The 17,929-nt window shown below is 28.8% G+C and overlaps 1 protein-coding gene across 2 annotated transcripts in view; it reads right to left on the bottom strand.

Moving 5' to 3' along the window:
• Positions 1–17,929, bottom strand: part of LOC100208588 (dynactin subunit 5) — a 33,070-nt gene that overhangs the window by 1,337 nt on the left and 13,804 nt on the right. For both annotated transcript variants that reach the window (XM_065803717.1, XM_065803716.1), the window contains exons 4-6: positions 10,074–10,192; positions 3,313–3,424; positions 3,140–3,242 (exon numbers count right to left, since the gene is read on the bottom strand). In XM_065803717.1, the coding sequence (XP_065659789.1) occupies positions 3,140–3,242; positions 3,313–3,424; positions 10,074–10,192 (334 nt within the window). The remainder of the gene's footprint in view (positions 1–3,139; positions 3,243–3,312; positions 3,425–10,073; positions 10,193–17,929) is intronic.

The raw sequence follows: 17,929 nt of genomic DNA, 5'->3' as shown, positions 1-17,929 counted from the left end.
CGAAACCATCAAGTTATCGACCAGTATCACTTACTTCAGTTATAAGTAAAGTAATGGAACGTATCTTAAAAGCTACATTTATGTCGCACTTAGAAAATAACAATCTCTTGACTAAGGAACAACATGGATTTTCTAAAAAAAAAAACTGTTGTACAAACCTTATAGAATCTATGGATCTAATAACTCAAGCAATGGAAGATAATTTACCAGTAGATATCATTTTCCTAGATATGAAAAAAGCTTTTGATTCCGTGCCTCACAACAGATTGTGTCTTAAACTAAAAAGTTATGGATTTAACAAAAAAGCAGTTAGATGGTGCAAAAATTTCGTAAGTAACAGAGTGCAACGTGTCGTCTGCAACGGCGAATTTTCAAATTGGTCTCCAGTTACAAGTGGAGTACCGCAAGGGTCTGTCTTGGGTCTGTTTATGTTTATTGTTTATATAAACGACTTACCGAATGAGTTATCAACGAACTGTAAAATGTATGCTGATGATATTAAACTAATTAACATAATTAGATCATCTTCTGATATAGAAAAGACTCAAACAGATCTAAACAAATTAATGACATGGTCACAATTATGGCTATTAAAATTTAATGTCAGCAAATGTAAACGCATGCATATAGGTAGCAAAAATACTAGGCATATATACACAATGTATGATTCAGTGCTAAATAGAGTTGAATTACCAGAAACAAAAATTGAAAAAGATTTAGGATTTATGATTTCAAACGACTTAAAATGGTCCAGTCAAGATAATTATGCGTCTGGTAAAGCTAATAAAATGTTAGGAATAATAAAACATTCATTTAAAAACTTAGACATAAATGCATCTAAATTATTGTACACCTCTCTTGTAAGACCGCATCTAGACTACGCAAATTGTGGTGAAATGAAAATGTGTGGTGTCCTTACTAAGAACAAGATAAAAAAAAAATTGAATCGATACAACGTAAAGCAACACGAACAAAATGTCTTCAAGGAAAAAACTATGAAAGTAGACTAACCTACTTTAAATTAACGACTCTTGAAAAAAGACGCGAACGTAATGACTTAATCCAACTTTTCAAAATAGTAAAAAAAAATAGATAACTTAACATTGGAATACCCACCAGATTTAATAACTTCAAATACGAGAGGTCACAACATGAGGTTTCATAGACAATTAATTAAAAATCCAAAGAGGTACTATTTCTTAACAAACCGTGTCATTAACAGCTGGAATAATTTAGATCAAAACAATGTAGATTCTAAAACACTTAATCAATTTAAATCAAAGTTGGACTTATTTTTAACATAAATTGGCTGTTAAAGCCTAGATTACCTAGGCTCCGTACATTGTCATTGAACATGTACACAGTTATTATTAACTTATTAAATAAATTAATTCATGTTCTAAAAACTATCACTAAAACTTTATTGACAAAGTTAAATATTTAAATCACTTATCATCAATATTGCACTATAAAAGATAATTTATTCATTGAAGAATTCTAAAGTCTCTTAACAGAGTAGAGGGAATTATACTTAGATATACACACAAACAGTCAAATCTCTCTCTCTCTGTGTGTGTATATATATATACATATATATATATATAGATCTATAGTTTGTTGTCTTTGGGAAGAGCGGAAAGAAAAAAGTGATTCTTACGCTAACACATACGTCACTTTTAATTACTTTTGACTTTCGTCCAACATTTGCGTGTTGGACGAAAGAAAAAACCATTAATTTAATTACAAATAAATCGTTTTTTAAAAAAACCACAAAAACGCAAATTTAATTGACCAGAATGTTTTAAAAACATTCTGAATGTTTTTAACACTATAAACAATGTTTTTATTTTTATTTTTTTTAATAAAATACTTTTATTTTTATAAAGATGCCCTTAAAAAAAGTGGTTTTCGAAATTTTGAGCTAAAATTTGAAAAGAAAATTGCAAAAAAGTGTAATAGAATTAGAAACATAATTTGGTTCAACCCCCCGTACAACAAAAATGTTTCAACAAATATAGGTAAAATTTTTCTAAAATTAGTAGACAAACATTTTCCTCCCTCTAATAATTTACATGAGATTTTTAACAGAAATACCATTAAAGTAAGTTATAGTTGTACAAAAAATTTAGAAAGAATTATAAAAGGCCACAACTACGCCTTAATTAATAAAAATGAACTTTTAAAAGAAAAAAACACTGATTATTGTAATTGTAAACAAAAAAAAGATTGCCCTCTAAATGGAAAATGCTTTTGAAAAATGTAATTTACAAGTGCATTGTTTCCTCACAAAATAACCCTGATAAACAATATATTGGCTTAACTGAGGGGGAATGGAAAAAAACGTTATGCCAACCACAAACAACCATTTAAACACAAAAAATATTCAAAAGAGACTATGCTGTCAAAATATATTTGGGATTTAAAAGAAAAAAATTAAAATTTTAATTTACAATAAAATTTTAATTACAATTACAAAAAAAAAATGTATGCTACGTTTGCAAGAAAAATTTGAAATAATTACTCATTTAAATCAGGAAAATTTATTAAATAAAAAATCTGAATTAATTGCTAAATGTAGGCACGAAAATAAATACTTCTTAAAAAATCATAAGAACAAATGACCAAATTAAACTATCCCCATTCCAAAGAAATTTATTTAATAATTACTTTCTGTAACTTCCCATTAACCAAAAAAATATTGTAATTAAAATTTTTTCATAATAATTTATAACTTCCTGTAAAATATTTTTTTCTATAAATTGAATTTTTTTTGAGATTTAGTAACTCTTCATGATGATCCAGCAATGGTGAAACTTCAAGTAGAAGAAAAAGTTAGATAAGTGTTTTTTACTAATTTATTATTGCTCTGTTCTTTAAGAACATTGAGCACTCTATTTGTAAAATACACAACATAATTTATATACACACACACACACACACAGATATATATATATATATATATATATATATATATATATATATATATATATATATATATATATATATATATATATATATATATATATATATATATATATATATATATACATCCAAAAATAGTTTTTGTGAGAGCCAATAGAAAGTTTTAAGAATAGGTATATATTTGTTTTTAAAAGTATGGGACATAACAAATATATACCTGGTGAACCAGCCATTACTGTAAATGGTGGAACTACAGTATCTGGTGGTAGAACAGTGTTGTCAGCAATAGCACAGCAATCTTTTAAAATACATCTGCGTCCCTAAACAAAATACCGCAAGATGAAACAAATGTAACAAAAAATAAACAATAACACAAAAAATAAAACTTACAATAACACAATTCTTTCCAATATAAACAAAGGAACCAATCTGAGCAGCATTGATAATGGAATCTTCATCTATGAAAACATGATCACCAATATGGAGAGGAAAAAACGCACCTCTAAAATAATTTTAAAATATTTTATATATTTTAATATAATATGTTTTTTACTTGATATATAAATATACTTTTTTTATATCATATGTAAAAATTTATCAAGATGATTTTAAGTAAAGAAGTTATATACTTATATTTTCTATAGATCTATGTAAGCTCTCTATATCAGTCTTCTCCGTTCAAAGATTAATGTCATCCTGCCGGCCAGATGGTCATTTTTACGCTGGTGCGCATGATTTTATTTGCTAATTAAACTTTATTTTTATTTGCTTTTTAAATTAAAATCAAAACAGAAAAAAGAATGCTTAAAAAAATTCTAAATGAAATAATTTAAAAAAAAAAATGCAAAAAAAAAACACTTTTTTAATTGACAAAAAAATAATTAAAATAAAAATAATTAACGTAAAATATAAACATTAAACAAAAAAATAATAATAAAAACGGAAGGACAAATATTTTATTTCAATTATAAATAAAATAATTAAAATAAAAAAGGAGATTTTTTATTTTAAGTTCTAAATTAAAATAATTATAATAAAAATAGCAAACAAAAAAGCAAATACAAAAAAAAATACAAAATTTACTTAAACTCTAAATACTGTACAATGCATAGTGGGCCAGAATGGCAAATTTTGAGATAAAACTAATAATTAATTTATTATTAGTGCTATATTCATCAAATTTGGCACGAGTACTAATATGTCTGGGCTTTTTTTGAAGGTTTTTATTTTTTCTATTTGGTTGCTATGGATACCTTATTTTGCATATCAACAAGTTATTTTTGGGAGTTGCAGGTTTTTTATTTAAGCTATTTTCACTTTTATGTATATAACAACTTTTTTTATGGTTTTACAAACAATAAAAAAATTTGACCAAATTATTTAATCAAAAGTTTATCAAAAAAATATTTATAATAGCTGATAGGCTTATAAAAATTAGGCAATGCTTTTAAGGTAATTATATTGTTTTTTAGTATAGTAACTCTTATATAAATTCATGTACAAAATATTTATGAAATGTACAGTCTAGTTTTTATTTTAGAAAATGAAAAAATATGAATTACACCATTATATAAGAGAAAACAATTTGAGTATTTCATCTAAAGATATCAATAATATTAAGTACATATATTGGTGTTAATAGTTTAAAATTAGATCAATTTATTGTGTTGTATAAAAGAAAATACAATAGATGCAAAAGAAATAATTTTTTTTTAAAGAAATTTAGCTCATGGTTAAATAAAGACTTATATGCAAAAACTAAAAAGTTAAAAAAAGGCAGAAGATCAAAAATTAATTTCAATAAAGCATCAATTAAAACAAAACAATGAAGAATAAGCAGTTTGGTGAAAGAATATAACACCAGAAGAATTATTATTTGCTGCATGTAAAAAATGTAAAAAAATAGGAAATTTACCAGGCGCAAAAACATTTTCAACTGATGAAGCGCTTTCTTTAATTTTAGATTGTGGGCTGAGTAAAAATGCATATCAATTATAAGATCTGCAGCAGCAATTAAAGGCCACAATAACTTCTATCCAGTATATAATAGTGTTAAAGAATCTAAAAAACAATGCTATCCAGATATAGAAACTTGGGAAATTGACAGTTATTCAGCATCAGTTAAAATGTAGAGTCCCTTAAATCATAATGAAGAATAATGAAGGCATACTAAGACGACAACAATGTTCATCTGATATTAGCAGTTTGAGAAAACCAGTATCAAATTCTAATATTATGTAGGCTACATGGTTAAATGTCAGTCGCTGCCATTTAAAAGTTCTAGAACATTTTCAATTAATTTTTCATGAATAGTTGAGTAAAAAAAGTATACAATATAAATTACCGTATGCCAACTTTAATTAACATATCAGTTAATATTTGCATCAAACTTTAAATTATTGATGTACTTATGAAGATTTACAAGAATTATTTAAATTAAATGTTGTAAAAGTAAAATGGATCAGATTTAAAAAACACATAAAAACTACAAGTTTCAACATAAAAACAACAGCGATGCAATTAATGCGCTTCTAAACCTAAACTGATGTAAAAAAAAAAAAAAAATCAGTGTAATATAATTTTAATTTAGTTAGAAACTATGCAACAATATATAAAAAAAATTTCTTATATTTTCACATTTTGAAAAACAGTTTTGTCCACTATCTGGCCCACTGTGCAATGGTCACATTAAAAACAGCAAAACAAACATTTTGTTCAAATTCTAAATAAAATAATTTATACATAATCGTGTTGTCATGATTTTTCATAATATTTTTGCTGAACAAGAAAGATTTGCATTTTAAAAAAAAAAAAAAAAAACGTTTTTTTTTTGGCAAGCACATTTTTTATGAGCTTGCCAAAAATTTAGTAGGCGAGTAGACAAGAATGAAAAGGTTTGAGCATGAAAAGCGCTGGCCAAGCCTTAAAGTCTTCTCGGCTTGGCCGATGATGTGATAATGGTTGGAGGTTGGCTCCAAAAGCAGGCCCAACTATGTTTACAATGCGTTTTTACACCTTGTCTAAAAGAGAAAGGGCATCATTCAAAGATCTGTCCCAGATATGGTAACAGTATTCCAAAGGACGGATTTGAGATTTATAGAGATGAAGAATACAACCTGGAGTAAGAAAGTGTCGAGGCTAATATTGAAATGCATTCAATATATGGTTTTCAAGAAAGATCAGAAGTAAGAGTTAATCCTAGAAGATGAAGGTTAGATGACTCGCCGAGTACATCACCGTTTATAAATATAAGAATATCTAGAAAAAATGAGTTTTATCTGAGTTAAAGTTCATCAGCCACTGAGAGCCCCGTAGCAGAAGTAAGATCCTTTTCAAGCTCAAATGCCCCCTCCAAGCAATCAAAGAGTATTGGCTTCTTATCAAGACAAGAATAAATGGTAGTATCATCAACGAACAATGCCACCTTAGATGTTAGACTTTCTGGGGGACCATAATGTAAATTAAAAAGGGTATAGGGCTAGGGATAGAACCTTGATGAACCCCTAAAGTTACAGGATATGAAGAAGAGTGCTGTTCATCAAAGACAACTTTTATATAACGAATGGTAAGCAAGGATTCAATTATCTACAAGATGTTACCTGATACACCAAAAAAAGAAAGCTTGTGGAGATGACCAGCATGTTAAACTTTATTAAAGGCTTTATAAAAGTTGAGATCGATAACCTTAATCTCTCCACCTTTATCAAATGCACAATAAAACCTATCGTTTATTACCGTTAACAAATCAGCAATAGAACAAGAAGACTGAAATCCATATTGATGATCAGAAAGTAAGTTATTAGATTCAAGATGAGAGATAAAGTGTTTGTTAATCAAAGATCTTGCTTATGATAGTAAGAAAACTAATCGGACTTTAGTTAGATGAGTCAGATGGCTCTCCATAATTTTTAAAAATAGAGATAACTGATTCTGCTTTCCAACAGATTGGAAAACAAAACTTTGATAAACACTTGTTAAATAGTTTTGAAAGTATAGACAACAGCTCTGGAGAACACTTCTGCAAGACTATAACCGGTATGCTGTCTCGACCACAAGTTGTAGAAGAGTCTCAGCAGGAAAGCACTTTAGATACAGAAACTGGAGTGATATGAATGCCAAGCAATAGATCAAACTGTTTGTTGGCTATATCAGATAGAATATGACTAGTGGAATTAAAAGAAGATATTGATGAGAAGTTTAAAGCAAACAATAAAGTTTTGTTTTTTGGTAAGGTGGCCATACAAGAGAGGTGGAATAACAAATTTTCCCCTATTATAAGTACTGTTAAAGATTCTCCAGAAGTCACAAGAGCATAATTTTTGAGATAAATTACGAGATTTCGTGACCTGAGAATAGCAGGCTTTAGCTTTAGACAAAACCATTATACAATGGTTTCTGGCAGTAGTAAACAGACATCTGTTTTTTGGAGAATTGTTTTGTCGTTAGATATGGAAGTAACTGGTTTTGATTGGAAATTGCAGCAGAATAATGAGAAAACCATGGAAAAAATGTGAGGCTTGAGTTGGAATCGTTGAGAGGGAATAAAAGATTTTAAATCTAAAAAGTTACATAAGAAGCAGATTTGCCAGCAGAAAGTCAAAAAATTTCTACCACAGGACCATCACAAAAAAAATCATCGAAAAAGTCCCAATCAGCTTTAAGGTAGTTGTAAGAGATACAATGATAGAGGAACTCTGATGATGAAGAAGAATGAGATCATAGTTTTAGAGAGATTAAACCATGGTCAGAATCACCTGAGAGTGAATGTAGAGAAACTGAGCACTGACTAAAATCAAAAACAAGATATAAGTCAAGTAGAGTAGGTAAATGATTTGGATTGTCTGGAAAGCAAGTTGGAAAGTTACTATTTGTGTTAGAGATTGAGAAAGGCAAAAGTTGTGGGCCTTAATGCTTGCAAATTTTGATACAAAGCTCTTACTATAAAACATAGAAACGGCAATTTTTTGCTGACCTCAAACAACTTAGGTCGGCATTGCCAACCCTAATTTCGAGGGCTATATATATAAATATATATGTATATATACACATATATGCATATACATCTATATGTGTGTGTGTATATATACATATATATGCATATATATGCATATACATATATATATATGCGTGTATATATATATATATATATATATATATATATATATATATATATATATATATATATATATATACAGTTATGGCCATTGAAATCCGACTACCAGTATCATTTTACTTAAAACTAGTTTAATGTAGTAATAAACAATTGTATTATAGCAATAAAAGAATAACAGTAACAATTAATGATTATAATGTAACATATCGTACATATTCAATGTTTTTAATATTTAGTGGCACCACCATGTGCTTTTAAGACTGCATTAATGCGATCTGGCATTGAATCCATGAGAGCCTGACAATATTCTGGTGTTATTTCAGTAATCCAAGCTTGACGAATTTTGTGCGCTAGATCGTCCAGTGATGTAGGATTAGTTCTGGATACTGCTGACTTTAACTTGACCCAGCAATTTTTGATTGGGTTCAAGTCTGGGGATGATCCCGGCCAAGGACCCAGAACCTGAACGTTGTGATCCTCTAACCAAGATTTTACAAGACGAGATTGGTGACACGGTGCACCATCATGCTGGAATATTTTGCAACGACGAATTTCCATCAAATTTGGAACCTTTTCTTGAAGGATTGTTAGATATTGTTGGGAGTTAACAGTCTGTCCCTTCTGCATTAAATAAATACCACATCGACCAGATGAAGCTATTGCGCCCCACACCATAATTGAAGGACATTGCTTGACAGCTGGTACGGTATACCTTGCATTAAAACGCTGATTAGGTGGGCGACAAACTAATGACTTATGCGGAGCGAATTGCTTTATTTGTGTCTCGTCGCTAAACATTACCTGGCGCCATTTGGTTATTGACCAGTGTCTGTGAGCTCTACAAAATGCGATCCTATCACGGATGTTCTTTAAAGACAGTCGCGGTTTGAGGGCTGGACGACGAGAACGTAGACCTGCATCTTTCAATAAACGTCTTCTAATTGTTCGAGTGCTGACTGTAACATCATTAGGTAGATCTGCCCTGATTTGTGTGCTGGATATTGTTGGATCTCTCACAGCAGCCCTGCGTATCATATTGTCTGTTTGTTTGCTAGTAATTCTAGCTTTACCAAAACGTTTTCTGGGCGCAGTGGATCCCGTGTCTTTGATTAGTTGTATAATATCATGAACAGTAGATTTTGGCATTCGCAATTTTGCCGATATCCGACGCCCACCCGCACCACCCCCCCCATAAAAGTTTAATATCAGCACAAAGACCCCCCCTCGTAGTCATAATTAAATTGTGACAGTTAAATGATAATCCATACCCTACAATGAGATATATAGCTTAATAAATTTTACAATGCAATAAAATAAACGCTAATGTGATTGGCTAAAAGCTAATTAACTAATCATTGATGTCAGGGAAGAAAATAAATTGATTATTCGCATGCATAGACTGTTTTTCTTTATATTCAGCAGTGGTTGGATTTCAATGGCCATAACTGTATATATATATATATATATATATATATATATATATATATATATATATATATATATACATACATACATACATACATACATACATACATACATACATACATACATACATACATACATACATACATACATACATACATACATACATACATATGTGTATATATATGCATAAACTAAATAAAAAACTTATTTTAAAAATGAAACTGCCTCAATATGTAAGAGATAAAAAAAAAAAAATTGTTCATTCCTGGATTCCATGATTTGATAAGAGTCCGGTAAATACACTCTAGTGATATTAAAAAAAAAGAAAAGAATAATAGTAAAAAAGATTTTATAAATACATTTAATGACTTAATAACTGAAAATACATTTAATAATAACTGAAAATACATTTAATCAATCGCTTAATAATTGGTCTAAAAAATTCATACACAATTATGATATACTTTCCAAAAAACTTGGTGTTCCTATACAATATCAGAAGAAACAAAAATAAAACTAAAGCAAAAAATACTCAATATCATTTTAATATACCATATTACTCTACTTTACATTTAAACATGTTTGATAATATTAATAGTAATAAAATATTTACCCTTTACTAAAACGTTTAAATGGAGGTCTAATGACAGAACGTTGACTAATAACACAGTGTCGCCCAATCCGAACATTAGCCAAATCTCCGCGAACAATGCATTCAGACATTATAATAGTCTAAAAAACAATAACTTTTGTTTAAAAAATGATTAAAGGTGTGCAAAATTTATTTCTAAATGGAAAATAATCATTGTTTCTGGCAGCTAAATAACATTTTTAAATTTAATACTTCATTTAGTATAACACTTTTTATAGACTTTAATATAAAATCTTATAAATCTATTATTTAGCCTGTAACAACTTAAAGGTTTTAAAGGGACTACCAACTCTTAACACATTTGTGTTGATAAAAAAAAGACGTAGGTCGTCTTTTTTTTTTTTTCTTTTTAATTTTCACCCATAACCATTGCAATTTTGTTCCTTAGAAATTTTGTCCTTAAAGATGAAATAAGATTAATAATAAGTTTTACAAAATAAACTCAATATAAATATATTCTTACACTAAAAAATAAAATAAATATCCATAATATATGATAACACGTGATGAAAAAATTTACAAAATAAATACACTTTTATATGGTTACATAATAGAAACCAATTTCTTTTTTCAGAACTTTAATAAAGATTTTATTCATCAGCTATTGTTCATATATTTTATTATTTAATAATAATTACATCAGTGATTGCAGTGATGGGGGAGATAAGCAGCTCTTGACCCCACCCACTTTTTGTCTTATTTTTTACTTAGTTTGACATGCTCTTTTCTGCCAAGTTTGAGCCACTCTCCCATTGTTGTAAGGTTGCATTGCTTTCTTTTTTTCTACAAATACTATATCTCCTATCATGATCTATCATCTCTTGTTCAATCAAATAAAACTCATTTTCGCTTGGCTTATCATTCAGCAAAGTGGCATCCTTTTACTGTATCTGTCTTTTCATGCAATAAAATTTTTTATTCATCTAGTCTTTTTCCTTACACATCAACAAAGCCTCAAAAATTTCACCCATCTTCATGTGTTGCTGACTCATAAAACCTACAATTTTTAAGTTTTCAGTTAATTGGTTCCTTGTTCTTTAACCCTATCCTTCACTTTCTAGTAACTCATTACTTAATAGTGGTTGCTTCCAACCTTGTTTAAAAAGAAAAATATATATGCCAGTATTTAATAAATAAAAAATGTTTTCACAAATTTATAATATATAAAGTATTTTTGTCTAGCACCAGCTATCATTACCTACCAAATCTTGCCAAGGCCAAGAGCCTGGTCACTAACTAATTCTATTGAGTAGAATTGCACATAAAATTGGTTCTACATAATTAGCAGATAAAAAAAAATGTTTGAACATTATATATGCAAAAAAGCTATTGTTTAAAAAAATTTATTCTTTAGTAGACCTTACAATTAATCAACTAATAAATATTTACTAATAGTGATAAACTAATCTAAAGTAAACACCTGATATTATTGACATCAAAATATAACAAATGAAAATAATAACAAACAACAATAGCAATAATTAATAAATTATTTTAATTAATTTTTACCTAACCTTGTTATATAAAGAGTTAACAACATTTAATTCACAAACAATTTTTTTAAACAGTAAACAATAAGTTAAGAACTAACCATTAAAGCAATATACTTTTGCAGGCTATGTATTTCTATTGGTTTATAAGCAATATACTTTTGCAGGCTATATATTTCTATTGATTTATAAAAAGTTATTAAAGTTATAGAATAGTTCAAGTAGTTTAGTTTTAATTAAGTTTTAGTTTTAATCAGAGGTTGAAAAGTCTGACATAACGGTTTGTTCCCAATAGATGCAGTAGTAGTGTTGTGGTAAAGAGCTTTGTAAACAAGAACTTTTGAGTTTTAATCCCCACCATGCACCTGGTAAAACTGTGTTAATTTGTTTTTTTGTGAAACAATCTTTAAGGTTTGTCAAGGCAAGAGTTTTGAAGTTAAAGGGTTGAAAAAGTGTTGCAACAACAAATTAACAAAAATGACTAACCTACTTCACTGTAATGAACATGGCCAATGAGGACTTGGAGAGGTAAACAGACTAAGGGAAAAATGGGCTGTCAAAACAGGGCTATTTTAGGAAAATAATTTTGGCGAGAGTACCCCTCTGTCACACATTGATTAACTCCCCAAAAAATTTAAGGCTGTGGGGAGAGGAGGCACTGGAATTTTGTGTGTTGAATAACTAATAGCACTTTGCTATAAAATGTGCAAAAAACTAGAATTTATCTACTTATGCTTATCTTAAAAATTATAAATAATTGTGTTTTTAAGGGACCGTTGACAGAAATAACACTCCAAAACATGATCTTTTGTGGGTGTTTTACAGTTTCCAGGATACAGTCGGGGAGGTTTGCCTCTTCCTTCTTCCTTCAAACAAATTGTGCCCTCTCAGCCATGACTTCCAGCGTAGACTCATCAGAGAAGCACACCTGAATAACAAATATTAACCTGTAAAATAACGGTACTCAGAACGGTATTACATACCATTTTTTATGATATAGAAAATACACATAATAACATGACAAAACTATAAAAACTAGTGAAAAAATAAATATTATCACCATAAAGTGGGCAATATGTTTCTGATTTTAAATAATTTCATAAGAGTATGTAAACTGCTTACCTTCAACCAATCGTCTTCGGTCCAATCGGCGTGTCGACATGCACACGTCAGCCTCTTCTCCTTCATTGCAACCGTCAGCTTGGGTTTCTTCGTGGGTTTGTATGCCTTGTAGCCAAAATTCAACAAACGCCTTCTAGCAGTTCTTGAGCTTACTGTAAGTCCTATTATACCATTCCATTCCTTTGCTAACTCTACAGAAGATTTCTTACGTCCTTTTCGGCACAAGTTCAGAAGTACGCGATCATTCCTAGGGGTAGTCTTGGAAGCCCTTTTACAATTTTCTCTCTTGGTGGCTATGACATCTTGGCCTTTGGACAGTTTATTTCTAATTCTTCCAACAGTCTGACGCAATTTTATATATATTTCCGCTATTTTGGAATTCAGAAGAGCAGTATTTTCTAATAATAGTATTATTTCACTTTTTTTTGCTATGCTGATGTCCTGTTTCTTACCCATTTCTGTCAAATAGTGTCTCTCTTACCACTTGAAGCTTGTTTCAATAACATCAAAGTAATAACTTATGAGCGATAATATAAGTAAAATTACAATTAAGCTACAAAAGACGCCAAAATTAATGAACAGATATCGCCAAATACTGCAATCAAGTGCCTTAAGAACCTAAAGCAAATTTTATACAAAATCCAAAAAAAATCATATTTTAGCAACAAATTTGAAAAGTCCATGACAACAAACAATAAAATAAGTATTATGACAGCAACTTATGTAATAAACTAAAATTAGAATGTAATTATATAGCCAAAGTAAGACTGAATACGCTAGATCTGATCAAATCTTTCTAAATTCCTAATTCATTGGCCAGCACTGTATATATATATATATATATATATATATATATATATATATATATATATATATATATATATATATATGTGTGTGTGTATATATATATATATGTGTGTATATATATATATGTGTGTGTGTATATATATATATATATATATATATATATATATATATATATATATATATATATATATATATATATATATATATATATATATTTATATATATATATCATGACTTTTTAACTTTTTGTAAAACAATAAATTTCCTGTGAGTAAAATTAATTCTCCTGTAAGCATTTGAGTAAAAGTTTATCAATAAATTGATAAACTTTTACTCAAATGCTCAGAAGTAATTAAAATGGGTTTTATTCTGATTAATTTTCAAAAAAGGTCACTCACAACACAAAATTTTAAAATGGTATATAAGTAGTATTTGCAGGGAGTAACATTATGACTTTTTAAAGTCTAGAGTTCTAAATGTTTTTAAAAATCTCTGAAACTTTCTAAAGTTATCTGAAATCGAAAAAGAAGCAAATATTGCTGATATAATGCTTGGTAATACTAGTGATCATGATGAGATTGATGAAGATGATGCTGCTGTTGATTTTAATCTAGAGACTTCAGTTGATACAAATGATATCATTTCAGTTGATTAATTAAAAACTATTTTTAATTACTTATATTAATTTTGAAAAATTCTTTAAATTACATTATAGAAAAACATTCTTGTAATTTTTTGAAAAAGATTAATACAAATGTTTCTGTTAACTTTAGTATTTTTTTACTTTTGTTTCAATTTGATTGTTTGAAATTTCAATTTGTGTGTTTGTTTTACTATTTTATTTAAAATTATTTAAAAACACTAGAATTTAATTTTAAAATTTAAATAATGCAAATAACAAACATGTTTGCTTTAAAAATAAAGAAGCAAGATATGAATCCATCGTCAAGTGGTTTCGATCAAACTTTTTTATTTCATTTTTTTCATTTACTTAGTGAGAATGTGGAACAAAATTTTATAATTATCAATTTCATGGGATTATCCGGCAACTTTAAGGGGGAGGGGGGGGGGGGTTAATAGAACAGGATGTGAATATTTTATATTGGTATATATAAAAAGTTTGTCGAAGTTTCAAAAACTTTGAAACTTTGACTTGTTTTTATTTTAACTTTTAAAACAGATAAATATGAAATACAACGAAAAAAAAAGAAAGTTTTTTAAACCCTGTGCTAGTTTGACTATTTTGCTGGGTTCATCGACTATTTTAATCCAGAGATAAAAGTCTTCTTTTAATTTAGAGTGATGCCAAAATCTATTTTTTAATTAGTTTGCAATGAGTCGATGTACCACAGTGAAATAAGCATTAACATTTTACAACAAATTATTTTTTAATTAAAACATTCAGTCGGTTTAATTAAAACCGCGGTCGAGTTGATTTTGGCTGAAAGCTAAAGTAAAATTGTAAGAAAACTGACTTTAAAGAGAAACATACTACCCTTGATATACTAATAAAAATGATAAAAAATGTATTAAATCTGCTGAAACTACGAATGTGTAAAATTATTTTAAAGTAATTTATGGCCTATATAAAAAGTATTGTTTTAAGTATACAACAACAGGGAAATATTGTTATACAAAGATTTTTGACATTGTCATATTGTGTCCGCTTCTGTTGTCATCACATCAGAAAATAACCGGCATACAAATGCAAATGACTTTTCGATGAAGACAACTATACCAATTGTCATTCAAAAAGCGTTTATTGTATAAGTTTCTTATATTAAATATAATGTAACTTATATTATATATTATACTAATACGCATAAATAAACAAAGACATTTAATAAAAAAACAAACACATTTTTTTAATGTAAACTTTTTTATAAATTTGTTATACAGTTTCGCCAAAAAAAAGTTTTGTTTACGGTATACTTTACGGTATACTTTATGGTATACTATACGGTAAACTGTAAACTAAATTTTTAGTATACCATAAACTAGCGATCCCTATCCACAAGTCCCAGCGAAACCAATACTGCAACCAAAATAGTAACCTTTTTAAAGTTATCAACTTTGATGGCATTAGTCACCAAGAATATCAAGTGTTAGCGTTGAAGAATAAACAAAGAGAAGTTAAGTAATAAGCACTAGATCTACCAGACGGAAAAGCAGATACTGTTAACAACAGAACAACAGCTATTCTCAATGAATACATTTTTTTTATGTTAATTAACCTCCCAAATATCCAAGAGGCCACTACAGTTGAGGAGGTTACTTTAGTTGCGATTACAACCCTCTCTTAACTCTATAACACAAACCTTGATAAACAAGGCCTCTGCACGGAGAAACAAGTTGAGCACAGTACTACCGGGGACGTGGTGGAAACCGAATTTATGGAAGAGTATAAAGATGATTGTAGTGGACACTATGAATGTAAACACTGGAAAAAGGAATGAAATTTTCAGCCATTTAAAAAGATGTTTTACTAAAAAGAAACTGGAAGAATCACAATTCATTGGTTGTTAACATCATGTTCTTGACCGAGTCCTTTGCGTAGTATTGAATGAAAAGTGAAGTTTCAGAAAACACTTAAAATAAATAATGCAAGATAGAATTTTCAAGCAACACTAGCTCTTTTGGCATTTATTCTTCTACCAGAAAGAAGAGACTCATTAGTTATAGATGAATCTACTCGACATTCGTAGATTCATCTATAACCAATGAACCATTAGTTGACTGACCATTGGTTAACTGACCAAATGTACTATGCAGATGATTATCAGAAGGTGTGTAGCAGTCACAAAAAAGTGTACGTATTTTCAATGAGCTTAACCATTTTTTATACGGTCACAAAAAAGCGTTAAACTCATTGAAAAAGTTTTGGAATTAAAAAACATTGAGACTGGAAAGTCCCAGAACAAATCAGTGTGCAGAATGAGCAATCAAGTGTCTTCAAAATCTTTTTGACATCTGTAAAAAGAAAGAGATCCTCCAGCTTAGATTTATTTTGTCTAACAAAGCATAGGAATCGTATAATATGCTTTAATTAAGCTGAATACTACACAAAATTGTTTTGATATATAGAGTAGCTTTGCCTACATTTAGAATTTTTATTTAAATTTGTAATTTTATTTTTATTTTTAATTTAGAGTGTTATGATGTAAAAACAACATAATAATTCTAAAAGAAAAAAAATTTAAATTAAAAAATAACAATCATAAAATTGTTTGATATTTTATTCATACACATATAAGGTAAATTCAATTTTTAGGTTTTTAGGTGACTTTATCAAAAAGAAAATTGATTTTCTTTTTGATAAAGGTCACCTAAAAAACAATCATTTTTACTAACGGCTGCATAAAATACTGTTAGTTTTAATATAAAAGTAATTTTGAATATAAAAGTGTTTACTCTTGAGTCCTTAATAAAAGAAGAGGGGGGGACGTTTGTTAATTTTTGGCAAAATCTTCCCACCCACCCTAAGCTTATAAAGACCCTCCCCTCCTTTATTAATTTTTACTTGTTATCAACAAAATTTTTATCTCAAGGCTAAAAAAAAACAGTGAAAGTCAGCCTTGAAAATTAAAAAATAATTATTTCAGTCACTGATAAAAAGAAAAATTTTTAGTGTTAAAAGGCTTTAAAAATTGCTGACCTAGTAAATCGAGATTTGTTGAAAATGAGCTTATGGAAATTATGGTAAAACAGCTGTTAGAAAATGTGCATTTGACCACAAGCCATGCTAGAATTAAACTAAAAATCCCACCCCCATCCTTCTATTCCCACCCCCTTGTATTAAGGATTTGTGAGTGTGCAGCTAATCTATGTCGAATTCCATTTTTAGTCTGAATTATTTGAATAAAACAAAATGATCAAACTTCCGTTGCACCCATTTTAGTTTTTAATTTGTTTCATTCAATACTTGCTAGAATCTATGCATTTTTATTGCCGTTTTTATTCGTGTTCCGGAGTTATAGAGTTGAGAGAGGGTTATCATCACAAGTAGCCTCCTCATCTGTAGTGGCCTTCTCAGCCTTGGGGAGGCGAATTAAAAAAAAAAATGTTACAATTAGTGCAGACTGGGGGGAACGGTCATTAGATTTTGGGGTAGATATTGATTTTCTTTGTATATTTTTGAAGATTTAACTCTTACACAATTATTATTTATAAACAAACTTTTATATCCTGTTTACACTAAAGAACTGGAATACAAAATTACTGAATAGTGCTTACTATATTTTGTTTTTTACCTAACTGTATTATGGTTATTATTTTTAGCAATGATTAGACAGTATGGTATTTTGAAAATACTGAAAACCATTCTGTTATGTTTTTTTCCCTTTTCAAGCACTGCTCAAAAGGTATCAAAAACATAACATTTTAGGCACTGAATCAACT

The sequence above is a fragment of the Hydra vulgaris genome, chromosome 08, assembly GCF_038396675.1.
Source record: "Hydra vulgaris chromosome 08, alternate assembly HydraT2T_AEP".
NCBI lineage: Eukaryota > Metazoa > Cnidaria > Hydrozoa > Anthoathecata > Hydridae > Hydra > Hydra vulgaris.
The sequence above is the reverse complement of the archived record's forward strand: the minus strand, read 5'-3'. Positions and strand labels throughout refer to the sequence as shown.